Source organism: Pongo pygmaeus, chromosome 10 (assembly GCF_028885625.2).
Source record: "Pongo pygmaeus isolate AG05252 chromosome 10, NHGRI_mPonPyg2-v2.0_pri, whole genome shotgun sequence".
Taxonomy (NCBI): domain Eukaryota; kingdom Metazoa; phylum Chordata; class Mammalia; order Primates; family Hominidae; genus Pongo; species Pongo pygmaeus.
In genome coordinates this window covers 33783967-33802390 of record NC_072383.2, presented here as the reverse complement: position 1 = coordinate 33802390, position 18424 = coordinate 33783967, and the positions used below count along the sequence as shown (strand labels likewise).

The 18424-nt window shown below is 40.6% G+C and overlaps 1 protein-coding gene and 1 pseudogene across 1 annotated transcript in view; one reads left to right on the top strand and one right to left on the bottom strand.

The window, feature by feature from the left end:
- PKP2 (plakophilin 2) overlaps positions 1-18424 on the top strand; it is a 105830-nt gene that overhangs the window by 22794 nt on the left and 64612 nt on the right. Inside the window, exon 4 of the mRNA XM_054444306.2 lies at positions 5105-5240. Within this exon, the coding sequence (XP_054300281.1) occupies positions 5105-5240 (136 nt within the window). The remainder of the gene's footprint in view (positions 1-5104; positions 5241-18424) is intronic.
- LOC129009841 (large ribosomal subunit protein eL33-like) lies at positions 10702-11044 on the bottom strand (annotated as a pseudogene).

Genomic DNA, 18424 nt, shown 5'->3' with positions numbered 1-18424 from the left:
CTCCCACATGTAAAGGAGTATTCTGTCATATATGTTGAATATTAACTGGACAAAACCATAAACCTGCATAATGACCTAAGGTATTAAACAATGGACCTGGCTTTCCAAAAGAAGAATGGCTGGTTAAACAGTTACTAATGCAGCTAAAAACTGAGACTTGGAGTATGAGAGAGACAAACTGATGAAACCGATGTTCTAAAGCAAACTGATGAAAAAGGTTTTTAAGAATCACCACAAAAAAATTCTAGATGAATTTTTCTAAAACCATGATTTATAACCGGTTGGAGACTGATGGTTCTGCAAATGAGTATTAGGATCTTCATAGGTCCTTCCCAGTAAGCATCACAAAAGATGAAAATGGGCTGGGCGCGGTGGCTCACGCCTGTAATCCCAGCACTTTACGAGGCCGAGGTGGGCGGATCACTTGAGGTCAGGAGTTCGAGACCAGCCTGGCCAACATGGTGAAAACCCGTCTCTACTAAAAATACAAAAATTAGCCGGTCATGGTGGTGGATGCCTGTTATCCCAGCTACTCAGGAGGCTGAGGCAGGAGAATTGCTTGAACCCAGGAGGCGGAGGTTGCAATGAGCTGGTATCGTGCCATTGCATTTCAGCCTGGGCGAAGGAGCAAGACTCAGTCTCCAAAATAATAATTAAATAAATAAAAGATGAAAATTGAGTGAGATGTGTGATGGTCTAGGAGAGGAGCAGTGAAAAATCGGATATATCATCAAGTGCTAGGTTATGTGATACATATTAGTGTCTACAGAAATTTAAAGAACACAAGAACAGGGCCAGGCATGGTGGCTCACACCTGTAATCCCAGCACTTTGGGAGGCTGAGGCTGGCAGATTGCTTGAGCCCAGGAATTTGAGACCAGCCTGGGCAACATGGCAAAACCCCACTTCTACAAAGTACAAGAATTAGCTGGGCATGGTGGTGCATGCCTGTAGTCCCAGCTACTCGGGAGGCTGAGGCAACAGAATCTGGGAGCCTGGGAGGTCCAGGCTGCAGTCAGCCATGATCGCGACACTGCACTCCAGCCTGGGCAACAGAGTGAGACCCTGTCTCAAAGCAAAACAAACAAACAAACAAAACCCACAAGAGCATTGTGCTCTGGAATTAGTTGAGGGAGACTAAGCAGAGAGGGTGGATCTTCTCTAGGATTGACAGTCAAATTTGTGACCAAGAGCACCACAGAGCAGAAAACAGATCATATTGACTTCCCTCCACATCCTCTTAATTACTACCTGCTTTAGTTCTTTGATTTTTCATCTCTTTCAACTCTACCTTTTTTTTCCATTTCCATTTTTAACAGCCCAGTTCAAGGCTTTTTTGCCTCAGCTGAACCTTTTATAGTGCCCTCAACGCTGTCTCTTTCTTTCAAGAAACACATATCCATTCCAGAGTCATATTTCCAAAGCATTGCTTTCATCATACTTTAAAATATTTGTGGGGATTTGCATTTACTGAGCATCTGACAACACTTGTAGGAGCTATCCATTCATTATTTTATGTTTGCTTTGCCTTCAGAGGTGTAGCCATATTCTAATATCAGGGGAACCAGCCTGGGCAGGGCTGTGTTGTTAGTTGGCAGGAATGCTGGCTACTGGGAGATTACACAGACACACAAGTTACTGGGTTGTTTTGTTTTGTATGTTTGAGACAGAGTTTCACTCTTGTTGCCCAGGCTGGAGTGCAATGGCACGATCCCAGCTCACTGCAACCTCCATCTCCCAGGTTCAAGCAATTCTCCTGCCTCAGCCTCCCAAGTAGCTGGGATTACAGGTGCCCACCACCACGCCCAGCTAATTTTTTGTATTTTTAGTAGAGATGGGGTTTCACCATGTTGGCCAGGCTGGTCTTAAGCTCCTGACTTCAGGTGCTTCAGCCACCTCAGCCTCCCAAAGTGCTGGAATTACAGGTATGAGCCACCACCGCCTGGCCAAGTTACTGGGTTTTTTTCTCCCCCTGTAATGTCTCATATTCTGACCAGTGATATTTTACACTGCTTTCTCTTACATTTTTAAATTTATACTGATATCATTTTAAAAATTGTTGAAATGACTTACTTCTGGAGAATATGTTCAGGGGTCAGTGGGGCTAGGGAACAACTTCTCTTCCTGATCCTCCAGCCCAGGCCCATCGCCATCTCCCAAGACACATTTCTGCAGCCTTCAAGAAATGTTTTATAAGTGAATGGGGAGAGAGAGAAGGAGGGAGGAAGACAGAGAAAAGGAGCTAGAACGGGGGAATGCTATAGGAGAATAGAGGAGGAAAGAATAGCTCTAGCTGGGATAGGGGCACAGAAAAGATTTCACAGAAATGAAGATATTTGAGCTGAGAAAGGAGGATTGCTTAAGACAAGGAGTTGGAGACCAGCCTGGGCAATATAGGGAGGCCTCATCTCTACAAAAAATTTAAAAATTCGGCCGGGCACGGTGGCCCACGCCTGTAATCCCAGCACTTTGGGAGGCTGAGGTGGGTGGATCACGAGGTCAGGAGTTCGAGACCAGCCTGGCCAACATGGTGAAACCCCATCTCTACTAAAAATACAAAAATTAGCCAGGCGTGGTCGTGGGTGCTTGTAATCCCAGCTACTCAGGAGGCTAAGGCAGGAGAATTGCTTGAACCTGGGAGGCAGAGGTTGCAGTGAGCCGAGATCGTGCCACTGCACTCCAGCCTGGGTGACAGAGCAAGACTCCGTCTCAAAAAAAAAAAAAAAAATTAAAAAAATTAGCCAGGTATGGTGGCGTGCACCTGTAGTCCCAGCTATTCAGAAGGCTGAAGTGGGAGGATCGCTTGAGCCCAGGAGGTTGAGGTTATGGTGAGCTATGATCACATCACTGCACTCTCACACCTGAAACAGAACAGGACTGTGTCTCTCTAAAAAAAGAACAAGAAGAAATGAAGATATTTGAATTGAGTCTTGAAGAATGGGTAAGAATTAGGTAGTATGATAAGCTTCCTGGAAAAGTCAAAGAAGATGGCTTGTGAAGAAGGTGGCAGTGTTTAGAGAAGGATTAAAAGCCTGGTGTGATTGGAGAGGTGTAGTAGATCCAAGGAGGGAGAGGAAAAGAGGTTGAGGATGACAGGAAATAGAGTCAGACTTGGGCCAGAATGTATGCCGTGTTATGGAGTTGGACTTGATAGTCAAACAGAAAGTTGACCCCCTGACAGCTGCAGTAAACCTTGCTGAGGAAGTCTTCACTTAGTTTAGGAATTTTTTTAGTGATAAAGTGAAATCGCATTGGGTTGCCTAAGTGTGAACACAGAGCTTCTATGTGAATCATGTTCAGGAGAATAAAGGATTAGAGTAGTGGAATTATTTGTGGGTGTTAGAGATGGGAAATTCAAACTTTCCTGAGTCATGTATGGCTTATGAAATGGATTAATGGCTCAATCTTTTTTTTAAAAAAAAAGCTGCATAACAGAAGGCTGTTCTTATGAATGATCTTTCATCAGTTAAAACACCCGTGATGGCTGGTAAAGACTTTGCCATTGAGCTTGAGACTAGACTTACAGAGTTTTAACTTCTCTGTAAAGGCCTCAGAGTCCATAAATGTAAAATATTCCCATCTCCTTTAAAAGGTGTGTGTGTATTAGATAAAAATATTAGATAAAAGGGACTCAAATTCTATTTTTAATGGTAATAGCCTGCATTTTTTTTTACTAATTATAATTGACTCGTGAGGCACATTAAAAATATGAGATCATTATATAATTCTCAGTATAGATGCCAGAGATTTTCTGCTTCACTTTTAATACCCTTTATATTTATGAGGTAACCCTTCTGTGTTTGAACATGTGTTTCAGAAGCAGGGGGTATTAGTTTTTAGTCATGAGGCGCATTACTTCTTATCACCCCACCTGCACCACACCCACCCACACACAGGCACACCCTTCATAACGCTGCACACACTAACACCTGTACACATGTGCATGTATTCATGGGTTAGGCTAATAGAAAAGAGTATTTACTCACTATGCTTGCTAGTAGATATTGGAAAACTCCTTCTCAGGATGTCTCCAGTGTCTCTATTACCTGGAATGAATCAGGTATAACCCTCTTTGAAGCCAAAGAACAGTCCTAAATTACCTTTAAAGCATGTCTTTAGTCATTATTTTGTTTGTTTGTTTGTTTGTTTTTGAAACAGAGTCTCGCTCTATTGCTCAGGCTGGAGTGCAGTGGCGTGACCAAGGCTCATTGCAGCCTTGACCCCCCAGGCTCAAGCGATCCTCCCACCTCAGCCTTCCAAGTAGCTGGGTTTACAGGCACATGACACCACACCCAGCTGATTTTGTTTGTTTGTTTTTTGTAAAGACAGGGTCTCACTATGTTGCCAGGGCTGGTCTTGAATTCCTGGACTCAAGCAATCCTCCTGCTTCGCCCTTGCAAAGTGCTGGGATTACAGATGTAAGCCACCATGCCCAGCCTAGAAATAATTTTTAATTTCTGTAAACAGATTTCTTTTGGATTCTTTTAAAAGTCTTATTGTGCCTTTAAAGTTGCTTTTAAAGGTGTAAGAATCATAGGATACATATTTATCTTTTTTCCTTTTTTTTTTTTTTTTTGATATGGAGTCTCATTTTTCCTCCTAGGCTGGAGTGAAGTGGCACTATCTCTGCTCACTGAAACCTCCACCTCCCGGGTTCAAGTGATTCTCCTGCCTCAGCCTCCTGAGTATTATAGTATTACACCTGAGATTACAGGTGTATACCACCACACCCAGCTAATTTTTTGTATTTTTAGTAGAGATGGGGTTTCACCATGTTGACCAGGCTGGTCTTGAACTCCTGACCTCAAGTGATCCGCCCACCTCAGCCTCATATTTATTTTTAAAAGTTCAGCTCTTTCTTTGGTATATGGTGTAATTCAATCAAATGACATCGTCCAATGTCTCCTATCTGATCAGAGCTGGAGAATTTCTAGCCAGTAGTCCCTCTGCCTTGTGATCTTGGGTGCTGATTTTTCTTTTGGCTGAAGAAAAGCCAAGGTTTAGATGGGCTTCCCAGTATTTGCTGAGTCATATCTGAAGGACCAAGTTGGTAGGCAGGAGGAGGGAGGTCTGGAATCTGGCTGAATCTGTGCCTGTTTGTCTAGGAATGCAGACATGGAGATGACTCTGGAGCGAGCAGTGAGTATGCTTGATGCAGACCACATATCGGCGTCCAGGATTTCTGCTGCAGCCACTTTCATACAGCACGAGTGCTTCCAGAAATCTGAAGCTCGGAAGAGGGTGAGTGTCATCTTCAGTCCATTGCAAAGCGCAACACACTTTCACTTCTGTTATGGTGACCTTGCACACTGAAACCAATAATTTATTTAAATTTTTAAAAATTGGGACTGGGCGCGGTGGTTCACACCTATATTCCCAGCACTTTGGGAGGCCGAGGCAGGTGGATCACAAGGTCAGGAATTTGAGACCAACCTGGCCAACATGGTGGAACCCCTGTCTATAATAAAAATACAAAAATTAGCTGGGTGCAGTGGCAGGCACCTGTAATCCCAGCTACTCGGGAGGCTGAGGCAGGAGAATCGCTGGAACTAGGAGGCAGAGGTTGCAGTGAACTGAGATCGCGCCACTGCACTCCAGCCTGGGTGACAGAACAAGACTCCATCTCAGAAAAAAAAAAAAGAGAAGAAAAGAAAATCGACCGGGTGCAGTGGCTCACGCCTGTAATCCCAGCACTTTGGGAGGCCAAGGCGGGCAGATCACTTGAGGCAAGGAGTTCAAGACCAGCCTGGCCAACATGATGAAACCCCAACTCTACTAAAAAAAAATACAAAAATTAGCCATGTGTGGTGGCACATGCCTGTAATCCCAGCTACTCAGGAGGCTGAGGGAGGAGAATCGCTTGAACCCAGGAGGCAGAGGCTGCAGTGAGCCAAGATTGCACCACTGCACTCCAGCCTGGACGATAGAGCAAGACTCATCCTGAAGAAGAAAAAACAAACAAAAACTTCATTGAGGTCTTTTACTTTAAAAGAAAACAGCCACTCATTACCAAAAATATTTCCTGCAATTCGGAAATGTAGAAAGTAAGTCACTACACAAACCTCCCTCTTCTTTTCCTGTCTCCTCAACCTCTCCATTTAGAACCATCCCCAGAGGTGAGGGTTTTGCACCTTTTTTTATTCAGTGATTCCATTAACGTTTGTGACAATTGTTCAATGAATTGCTTTGTGCATATGTTTTGACACTTCTGTTCCTGTAGGACAGATCCTCAGAGATGGAATCAATATGTTATTTTATATTTGTTTTAAAAAGTGATACATTTGTGAGGGAGGAGGAATCACAGCTCAAAAAGGTGTTCAGTGAAAAGTTAAGTCTCTTGTACTCCAAACTCCAGCCTATATATTGTCTCTGTTCTGTCTCTTTCACTCTCTCTCACACACAAACACATATGTCAATTTTTTCATCTTTCCAGAGAGATTTTATACACGTAGAAACAATTGTTGAAACAGTTGATTGAGTATCCTTTTTAAAACATGAAATCATAAATGATAACTTACTACTTACAGTACTTTATTTTTTCACACTGTATCTTGGAAATCTTCAATATATATTAATTTTACCTCATTCTTTTAAGATGCTGCATAGGTTTCTGTTGTCTAAATGTATCAGTTTTGTTGGTTCATTTTTTAACTACCTTATTGAGGTACAATCTGACATAGTTTTGACAGGTTTGACACTATAAAACCATCATCACAATCAAGATAACAAATGTATCCATTACCTCCAGCATTTTCTTGTGCCCCTTTGTAATCCATATATCCCACCTGCCCGCAACCTACTAACAGCCTCCCAAAACAATCAGTGATCTGCTTTCTTTCTGTGTTTTGAGATAGGGTCTCACTGTGTCGCTTAGGCTGGAGAGCAGTGGTGTGATCACAGCTCACTGCAGCCTCAACTTTCTGGGCTCAAGCAATCCTCCCACCCCAGCCTCCTGGGTAGCTGGGACTGTAGATACACACAATCATGCCCAGCTAAGTTTTGTATTTTTTGTAGAGATGGGGATCTCACTATGTTACCCAGGCTGGTCTGGAACACTTGGCTCAAGCAGTCCTCCTTCCTCGGCCTCCCAAAGTTCTGGGGTTACAGGCGTGAGCCACCATGCCCAGCCATGATCTGGTTTCTGTCACTATTGATTGAATTTTCTCGAATTTTATATAAATGGAATCATATAGAATATAAGCTTTTTTTAGTTTGAATTATTTTACTCAGAGTAAGTCTTTCGAGATTCACCCATTTCATGTTAATCCGAAGTTTTGGCTATTACAAATAAAGCTACCGTGAACATTTGTATACAAGTCTTCATGTAGATGTATGCTTTTATTTCTCTTCAGTAAATACCTAGGAGTAAATGCCTGGATGGTATGGTAGGTGTATGTTTGACTTTTTAAGAAACTGCTAAACCATTTTACAAAGTAGCTGTGCCATTTCACATTCTCACTCGCAATTTATGAGAGTTCCAGTTCCTCCTCATCTTAACATTTGATGTAGTGAGCCTTAATGTTAGCCTGTAAGTTTGTACAGGTGTTTTATTGTGGTTTTAATTTGCATTTCCCCAATGACAAAGGGGTTGAACTTTTTTTTTTTGAGAGAGGATCTGCCTCTGTTGCCCAGGCTGGAGTGCAGTGGCACAATCTTGGCTCACTGCAGCCTCCACCTCTCGGGCTCAAGTGATCTTCCCACTTCAGCCTCCCAAGTAGCTGGGCCTACCGGTGCACTACCACACCTTGCTAATTTTTGTATTTTTTGTAAAGACGGGGTTTCACCATGTTGCCCAAGCTGGTCTCCAACTCCCAAGTTCAAAGGAGCCAGCTACCTTGGCCTCCCAAAGTGATGGGATTACAGGCATGAGCCACCACACCCAGCCAAAACATCTCTTTATGTGCTTATTTGCCACTTACATATCTTCTTTGGTGAAATGTGTATTCAATTCTTTTGCCCATTTTGTTTTGTTTTGTTTTCTTATTATTGAATTTTGGAAGTTTTTGAATATTTTCTATACACAAGACCTTTTCTAGATATATAATATGAAAATATTTTCTCCCAGTTGTGCTTTGTTTTTTCATCTCCTAATAGGTTTTCATTTTAATGGGATTTAATTTATTCAGTTTTTTCCCTTTATGGTTTGTGCTTTTCGTGTGTATCTAAGAAATCTTTCCCTATTCAAAGGTTAGAAGATAATCTATATTTTATCCTAGAAGTTTTGTAAGTATTATATATTTTAGTTGTTCTGTGGTCCATTTGTGGTTAATTTTTTATATATTGTAAGATGTGGACTGAAGTTCCTTTTTTTGGTATATGTAAATTTAATTGTTCAGGTATCATTTGTTGCAAAGACTTTTATTTCACTGCTAAATTGTCTTTGTATCTTTGCTGAAAAGGAATTGATCAAATATGTGAGTCTATTTCTGGACTGTGTATTCTGTTCTATTGATCTATTTGTCTTTTTTTTGAGACGGAGTCACTCTGTTCCAGGCAGGAATGCAGTGGCGCAATCTTGGCTCACTGCAGCCTCTGCCTCCCAGATTCAAGCCATTCTCCTGCCTCAGCCTCCCGAGTAGCTGGGATTATAGGCATGTGTCACCATGCATGGCTAATTTGTGTATTTTTTTTTTAGTAGAGTTGAGGTTTCATCATGTTGGCCAGGCTGGTCTTGAACTTCTTGCCTCAAGTGATCTGCCCACCTCGGCCTCCCAAAGTGTTGGGATTACAGGCGTAAGCCACTATGCCCAGCCGATTTTTTTTTTTTTTTTTTTTTTTTTTTCTGAGATGGAGTCTTGTTCTGTCACCCATGCTGGAGTGCAGTTGGCATGATCTTGGCTCACTGCAACCTCCGCCTCCTGGGTTCAAGTGATTCTCCTGCCTCAGCCTCCTGAATAGCTGGGATTACAGGTACCTGCCACCACACCCGGCTAATTTTTGTATTTTTGGTAGAGACAGGGTTTCACCATGTTGGCTAAGCTGGTCTCCAACTCCTGACCTCAAGTGATCCGCTCACCTCAGCCTCCCAAAGTGTTGGGATTACAGGTGTGAGCCACCACACCCGGCCTGTAAGATTATTTTTGAATGTTTACTATTCCCAAGTATTATTTCCTAAATGAATTTTGAGAAAATTCATTTTTGTGTGGATACCATGGAAAACTGGGAATGTGAAACATTCTTACATCCTAGTGCAAATAAAAATGACTCAAGTCAACCACGTCTTACTTTCAAAAAGCCTTCACCCAGAAAGGGGCCAACTTCTCATCATCTGATTCAGAGAAACAGACATGTTAGATAATAATCCCAGAGTAATTAGTCTTCAGCAAAGATGAAGACTATTTGTCTGTCTTATTCAAATTCCACAGTCTTGATTACTATAGTTTTATAAGTCTTGAAATTAGGTAATGTTAGTCCTCCCATTTTATTCTTTTTCAAAGTTTTGGCTATTCTGCATCTTCAGCAGTTCCATTTGAAGTTTAGAATCAGCTTGTCAATTTCTTAAAAAATAATTGCTGGGATTTTGTTAGAGATTGCACTGAATCTGTAGATCAATATGGAGAGAACTGACATCTTAACAATATTGAGTGTTGTGACCCATGACCATGGTACATCTTAACATCTATTTAGGTCTTCAGTTTTTCTCAGCAGAGTTTTATAGTTTTTACTGTAGAGGTCTTTCATGTCTTTTCTTAGATTTATCCCTAAGTTTATCATATTTCCAAATGCTATTATAAATGGTACTTTTTAATTTCTATTTTTTGTTGTTCATTGCTAGTATATAGAATAGATTATATATATATATTATATATATATTTACGTGTGTGTGTGTGTATAGTACTGGCTAGAACTTCTCCTACAATCTTGAAAAGAAATGGTAAGCGTGGGCATATTATCCTGTTTCTAATCTCAGGGCAAAAGTATTCAGTCTTTCTTTCACCCTTAAATATTATGCTACCTGTAGGTTTTTTATAAATGACCATATCAAGTTGAAGAACTTCCCTTCTACTCCTGCTTTAATGGAGTTTTTGAATCACGAATGGATGTTGGATTTAGTCAGATGCTTTTTATGCGTTTATTGAAATATTTTTTATGGTTTTTTATTTTAATTTTGCCATTATGGTAAATTACCTTGATTGACTTTAAAATGTTATTCCATTCATAAACCCCACCTGGTTATGATGTACTGTCACTTTGTAGGTTTTATGACTAGATTTGCTAAAATCTTGTTAAGAAATCTTATATCTGTATAAAAGACATGATCTGTACTTTTAGTGTCTTTGTCTGATTTTGAGTTGAGGGTAATACTAGTCTCATAGAATGAACTGGGAAGTATTCCCTTCTTTTCAGTTTTTGGAAAGAGTTTGGTTAGAAATGGTATTATTTCTTCCTTAAATGTTTGGTAGACTTCAGCAGTGAAGCCATCTCAGCCTGAAAATTTTTATGTGTGGGAAGGTTCTTAGCTGCAAATTCAGTTTCTTTAACTGCTGTGGGGCTGTTTAGGCTATCAATGGCTTTTTTAGTGAGCTTTGGTAGTTTGTGTCTTTCAAGGGAGTCTTTCAAGGGATTTGTCCATTTGATCTAAGTTGCTCCAGTGCTCTTTATTTGTTTCTGTAGATAGTGTGATCCTTTACCTTTACCTGAAATTTTTTATTTTGTTTTGTTTTTTACAAATCCACTTTTATTTATTATTGTTTATTATTGTTTAAATCCTTGAGGGGTACAGCATCACTCGGACTCTGTGTCCAATAGCTCTAGCAGGAAGATTCCTTCAGAATTTGGCACAAACCATGCCACTGTTTTCATGGGCCTGAGTTACCTTTCCCCAGATTACTCTGGTTTTGTTTGGTTTGCTGCCAGGAGTCACCGTGTTGTTCTTTGCTTTGTATACATAAGGACATCTCTTGCCCAAATAGAATTCTGTTTCATCTCGGGCATAAACACCTTTAATTTTAAGAAGAGATGTGTTCCCTTTTGTTCTGGAGACCCCACTTATAGCCAGCAAAAATGGCCTCGGACTACAGCCTGCTTTCCAGTCGTATTTCCGTTTAGAAGTCCTGTTCCTAGCAGGTCTCCACAGGATCCAAGATGGCGAGGCAAGAATATTTATTTATTTATGAGACAGAGTCTCACTCTGTCACCCAGGCTGGAATGCAGTGGCGTGATCTTAGCTCACTGCAACCAGTGGCGCGATCTTAGCTCACTGCACCTTTCGTGTTCATGCGATTCTCCTGACTCAACCTCCCGAATAGCTGGAATTACAGGTGCCCGCCACTACGCCCGGCTAATTTTTGTATTTTTAGTAGAGGTAGGGTTTTGCCATGTTGGCCAGGCTGGTCTTTCACTCCTGACCTCAAGTGATCCACCTGCCTCTCAAAGTGATCCATTTGGGTCCTCCTCAAGTGATCTACCTCCCAAAGTGCAGGGATTATAGGTATGAGCCACCATGTCCAGACTACCTGAAGAATTTTCTTTCCTTTTTTTTTTTTTTTTTTTGAGACAGAGTTTCACTCTTGTTGCCCAGGCTAGAGTGCAATGGCACGATCTTGGCTCACTGCAACCTCCACCTCCTGAGTTCAAGCGATTCTCCTGCCTCAGCCTCCCGAGTAGCTGGGATTACAGGCATGTGCCACCATGCCCGGCTAATTTGTATTTTTAGTAGAGATGGGGTTTCTCCATGTTGGTCAGGCTGGTCTCAAACTCCCGACTTCAGGTGATCCACCCGCCTTGGCCTCCCAAAGTGCTGGGATTGCAGGTGTGAGCCACCATGCCTGGCCTACCTGAAGAATTTTTAAAAAATATTTATTTTAGTTCATCACCAGCAAACCTGCATTATTTCGGCTTCTGTATGTCTGAAAAAGAATTTCATCTTTGCTTTTGAAAGGTATTTTCACTGGCTTTAGAATTCCAGGTTAACAGTTTCTAAATATTAGTACTGAAAGTTGGCCACGGCATGGTGGCTCACGCCTGTAATCCCAGCCCTTTGGAGGACTGAGGTGGGCAGATCACTTGAGGCCAGGAGTTCAAGACCGGCCTGGGCAACATGGTAAAACCCTGTCTCTACTAAAAATACAAAATTAGCCAGGTATGGTGGCGGGTGCCTGTAATCCCAGCTACTTAGGAGGCTGAGGCAGGAGAATCGCTTGAACCCAGGAGGCGAAGGTTGCAATGAGCTGAGATCACACCATTGCACTCCAGCCTGGGCGACAGAGTGAGACTCTGTCTCTGTCTCAGAGAAAGAAAGAAATTGATCCACTGTCTTCTCACTTGCATCACTTGCATTGTTTCAGATAAGAAATCTCCTGTCATCCTTATCTTTCTTCCTCCATACATGAGTCTTTTCTTCCCACCTCTGGCTGCTTTTAACATTTTCTCTTTCTTACTGGTGTTGATCAGTTTGGTCACATGTGCCTTAGTGTAGTTTCTCTTAGTTTTTTTGTGCTTGGGAGTTCACTGAGCTTCATAGATTTGTGAATTTCTACTTTTCATCAAAATTAGAAAATTTTCACATTTTTTCTATTCCTCCTTTGGGAACTACAATTACATACACATTAGGCTTCTTTAGGTCTTTCTTTTTTAGTCTTCTTTCTCTGTGTTTTTAGATAAGCTCAATTCCTATGCTTTAAGTTTGTTAATCTCTTAATATGTGTTTAATATGCCATTAATACATTAATATGTGTTTAATATGCCATTAATCTTATTCAGTGTATTTTTCTTCATACCTTGTAGTTTTCATCTCTAAAATTTAGATTTCAGTGTTTTTATGTCTTCTATGTTTCTATTTAACATGTTCTATCTTTGCTCAAGATTTTTGAACATATGGAAGACAGATAAAATTGCTACCTTAATGTCCTTGTCTGCTAATTCTAACATCTGTGTCTATTCTAGGTAGCTTTTGATTGATTGGTTTTTCTCCACATTATGGGTCATATTTTTCTTCTTCTTTGCATGCCTGGCAGTTTTTATTGGCTCCTAGGCATTGTGAATTTTATCTTGTTGGATGCTGGATATTTTTGTAAATATTCTTGAGCTTTGTTCTGGGTGCAGTTAAGGTACTTGGAAACAGTTTGATCCTTTCAAATTCTGGTTGGTTGGTTGGTTTGTTTGTTTGTTTGTTTGTTTGTTTTGAGACAGAGTCTTGCTCTGTCACCCAGGCTGGAGTGCAGTGGTACGATCTCAGCTCACTGCAACCTCCACCTCCCGGGTTCAAGCAATTCTCTTGCCTCAGCCTCCCAAGTAGCTGGGATTACAGGCGCATGTCACCATGCCCGGCTAATTTTTGTATTTTTAGTAGAGATGGGGTTTTACCATGCTGGCCAGGCTGGTCTTAAACTCCTGACCTCGTGATCTGCCCACCTTGGCCTCCCAAAGTGCTGGGATTACAGGCGTGCGCCACCGCACCCAGACCAAATTCTACTTTTTAAAAAAAGCTCTGGGATACATGTGCAGTGTGTAGGTTTGTTATATAGGTATACATGTGCCATGGTGGTTTGCTGCATCTATCAACCCGTCATCTAGGTTTTAAGCCCCGCGTGCATTAGGTATTTGTCCTAATGCTTTCCCTCTCCTTGCCCTCAAATTCTACTTTTAAGATTTGTTAAGTGGAACCAGAGCAGCACTTATTCTAGAGATAATTAATCCCTACTTCTTAAGGCAAGACACTTCTGAGAACTCTATCTAATGTAGCAGGAATTTGTGAGATTTTTCTGGCTGGCTGGTAAGAATAGTCATTGTTCCTAGGCCTGTGTGAAGATAAGGAGCTGTTCCCTTAAATCCTTTTGGATGATTATTTCCCTGGCCTCAGACAGTTTCCTCATACCACATGTACTAATTAATACTCTACTGAATACTAGCAGGCAGGTCCTCTGCAGATCTCAGGAGTTCTCTTTCTGTTCAGCTCTTTTCTCTGTGGTACTCTTTTCTACAAAAATTAGCCCCTTTGGTCTTCTCAAACTCTGAGCTCTGTGCCCTCAACTCTGTTGAGTTTCACTTAAGTTTTCTCTCACTGCCCCATAGCCTGGGAACTCTCCCGAGGCAGTGATATCTAAGGGATTGCTATCCATCATTTACTCATTTTCAGTTATTGAAACCATTGTATGTTTTGTCCAATTTTTGTTTCAGGCAGTAGGTAAGTTGAGTTGTTAATTACTATCGAGTCATTTTTAATTTTGGTAAATAGCTCCCCAATAAGTCCTCCCAAAAATTGTACAAATTTACACTCCCATCAACATTTTATCAGAGTGTTCATTTCCATGTACCATTACTACCACAAGGTATTATTCTTTTGTTTGTTTTTGTTAATCTGATAAGCAAAAATAGGCATTTCATTATCATAGAAATTTTCTTATATTTGAAATCAAGACTAATAGTTGTCCAATCAAAGAGTTATTGAGGGCCAGGTGCTGTGGCTCATACCTGTAATCCCAGAACTTTGGGAGGCCAAGGCGGGCAGATCACCTGAGATCAGGAGTTCAAGACCAGCCTGGCTACCATGGTGAAACCCCATCTGTACTAAAAATACAAGAATTAACTGGCGTGGTGGCATGCACCTGTAGTCCCAGCTACTCAGAAGGCAGAGGCAGGAGGATATCTTGAACCCAGGAGGCAGAGGTTGCAGTGAGCCAAGATCATGCCAGTGTACTTCAGCCTGGGCAACAGAGAGAGACTCTGTCACACACACATACACACACAAAAAAGTTATTGAGAAAAATATTTTTTTAAATGATAAAATAAACCCTTTTATAGAATTTGTCATCGTCTTGTATGCATAAACTATGCCCATTATATATCATCTGCCATTTTTAGTTTAAGTTTAAAGTGTAATGAGAACTTAATGGAACTAATTCATCTGAGTTCAAATCCTGGTCTCTTACATTAATTCTATCCATCACTAATTACAGAGCTCTCTTAAGCTTTTCACCTTTATCTAGTCTTTCTAAAGCATTCAAGTTAATTTTCAGAGAAATAAGTACTCTTTCTATACTTATATTTCATCCATTTATAGAATAGGTAAGTAAATTACATAATTACAACAAATACAATTGACATAAATACCCTGGGAAGCAAACCTAAATTACTATTGGTAAACATGTAACTCAATTGGTAGAAATAGAAGTGCAAAGGCTCAAATAGAGTAACCTACCAGCTTTGATAGTACTCTGAGAATCAAGGAGGTTTCACAGAGGGAAAAGAGAATGTTGTTGGTTAGCCTTGCAGGTCAGTCAAGTAAGGGTCACACAAAAGAGCTTCTGCTGATTTTTTTTTCACTTGCATTTCATTAATTATTCATGAAGTTGAGCAACTTTTGGTGTGGTTTTTGACTTTGTATTTCTTCAGTGAATTGTCATTTTTAATCCATTGTGTATTTTTTCTACTAAGATATATCTCTTTCTTAATGATTTACAGTTCTTTACATATTACACATACTAATTTGTTGTTACATATGTGGCAAATAGTTCTCTTGCTTTATTTTTGTTGTTTTTAACTTTGTTTTTTGTATCTTTCATCATGCAGGATTTTAAAATTCTTGTGAGATCAAACTAAATATTTTTCATCTCGATGTCTGTATTTTAGATATTGCTTTAAAAGACCTATCCCTACATCTAGACTTTGCCATTTCAAAAGTTGTATAATTATGGAGCATTTCTCACTGACGCTTTGCCTATTTGTTCCGTAGGAAGAATGAATAAGGATTTTAGAAGACATTTAGCTAGTGATGAATATTCTTTATACGGTGAAGGGAATGGGGCTGAATATTGATCCTTTAATAGCTAGTCAGAGATAAATCTTTAAATCTTTTATTCCTGGTTTTTTGGGGCGTATTTTTTTTTTTTTTTTTTTTTTTTTTTTGTAGAGATGGGATCTCCCTGTGTTCCCAGCTGGTCACAAACCCCTGGGCTCAAGCAGTCTTCTCACCTCGGCCTCTCAAAGTGCTGGCATTATAGGCATGAGCCACCACACCAGGGCCTATTCCCAGTTTATAAAAACTGGGCATCATTACGTATGCTTCGATTTCGTAGTACAAATTACCGGGATTTTTATTCTGTTTCCCAAGTTGGGCTAGATTTCTGCTCTCTCTTAAATTACTAATTTGATTAAAAATATCATTTTGCTTATACATAGGATTGAAGTTGTGCTTGCTGGCTTGACTGTCACTTGGAGATAAAGGTAGAAGAAAGACTGGTTTTGAGAATGATGAAACATGAAAATTATATGCAAACCTGAAAATGTATATGCTTCATAGAAAATCTAAGAATTATAATATCATAACCCAAGAACATTTGAAAAATCCTTCTTAGATTAAACATGGTGCTATAGTTTTTAAATGTATGTATAAAAGAAAATTATAATTTGGACATAGAGATCAAAATTTTAAATCATCATACTTTTAAAACCAGTAGCAGCTTTTCAGTCCTCATTTTGTTTGATTAGGATTCTTTGTGTTTGATGCTGTTGATCTCTCTCTCTCTCTTTTTTTTTTTTTTTTTTTTTTTTCTGAGACATGTTCTCACTCTGTTGCCCAGGCTGGAGTGCAGTGGCACTATCATGGCTCACTGCAGCCTCGACCTTCTGAGCTCAAGCAATCCTCCTGTCTCAGCCTCCCAAGTAGCTGAGACTAAAGGTGCATGCCACTGTGCCCAGCTAATTTTTAAACATTTTTTGTGCAGATGGGATCTCCCTGCATTGCCCAGGCTGGTCTCAAACTCCTGGGCTTAAGCAATCTTCCCACCTTGGCCTCCCAAATTGCTAGGATTACAGACGTGAGCCATCGCGCCTGGCCTGAACATATTATCTTCTTTTGCTTTTCTTCTCTACTCTCCAACCCTCCCTCTGTCCTGTTGGGCTGGGAGGCAGGACATTGGTGGTTTAATTATGGACTCTGAAGAGTCACTGCTAGCTGAGTTTGAATCCCAGCACCCTAATTACATAGGTGCCCTTGGGCAAGATATTTTACTTCTCTGAGCTTTAGCTTTCTTACTTACAAAGTGGAAATAGTTCTACCAAGAGTTGTCCTGAGAATGCAGTCAGATAATGGTGCACTGCCTGCCCCAAGGCAATAACTCCGAGCATATTGTTCCCTGTCAGAGTGAATGGTAGGAGGGTAGTTCACCCAGGTAATTTGACACCAAAACTTCAATACTCTTTGAATCTTCTTTTTTTTTTTTTAATTATACTTTAAGTTCTAGGGTACATGTGCACAACATGCAGGTTTGTTACATATGTATACGTATGCCATGTTGGTGTGCTGCACCCATTAACCCGTCATTTACATTAGGTATATCTCCTAATGCTATCCCTCCCCCTTCCCGCCACCCCATGACAGGCCCCAGTGTGTGATGTTCCCCATCCTGTGTGCAAGTGTTCTCATTGTTCAGTTCCCACCTATGAGTGAGAACATGCGGTGAACCTTCTTTTTTCCTTACCTCTCATAGTCACTCAGTCTTCAGGTCCTATTAATGCTACTTCTAAAAGTATTTGGAATCTACCCACATCTTTCCCTCCCTACTCAGAGATACTGTCTTGGTCCCAGCACCATCTTCTGTTAATCCAGCTTTCTCCAGATTAACATCCCTGTCTCCATTCTTATCCATTCCTAATAGTCTCATGCCTCACAGCCCCCAGGGAGACCTTTCCAATAACTGCCCCCATTGCCTGCAGGATAAAAGACAAATCCCATAATTTAGTCTGTAAGACCCTTCTTAACATGGCCTTATTTTCATGCCTGTTTCATATCTCATCACTGAAGTAGTTACTGCCATAAATGTCTTGCAAAAACTTATTATAAAACAAATTCAAGTTTTTGATAAGAAATTTGAGAAATTAAAAAACAAAAAAGAAAATGCACCCATAATCTCACCATTATCATTTTGGTTTTGTTCTCTAATTTTTAATGCATATATTTACATATCTTCAATCAAATTGCATAGCTTTCTTTGTCCCCATAAAAAAAAAATTTATTTCGATTTTTAAAAGTGTACAGAAATACAGGCTCATTATTTGAAAACATAGAAAATGGCAGATCCTATTTATTATTCATACATTTAACACTTCTCCCAAATTCCCCAATCTCATTTCCTTTTGGCCTGTGTTTATGAGTAGAAATTCATAGATATTTTCTTCCTTTTTTTTTTTTTTTTTGAGATGGAGTCTCGCTCTGTCGCCCAGGCTGGAGTGCAGAGGCTCGATCTCGGCTCACTGCAACCTCTGCCTCCCGGGTTCAAGCAATTCTTCTGCCTCAGCCTCCCCAGTAGCTGGGATTACAGGCTTGCGCCACTACGCCCAGCTAATTTTTTGTATTTTTAGTAGAGACGGGGTTTCACTATGTTGGCCAGGCTGGTCTCGAGCTCCTGACCTCAAGTGATCTGACCTGCCTCAGCCTTCCAAAGTGCTGGGATTACAGGCGTGAGCCATCATGCCCGGCCTTATTC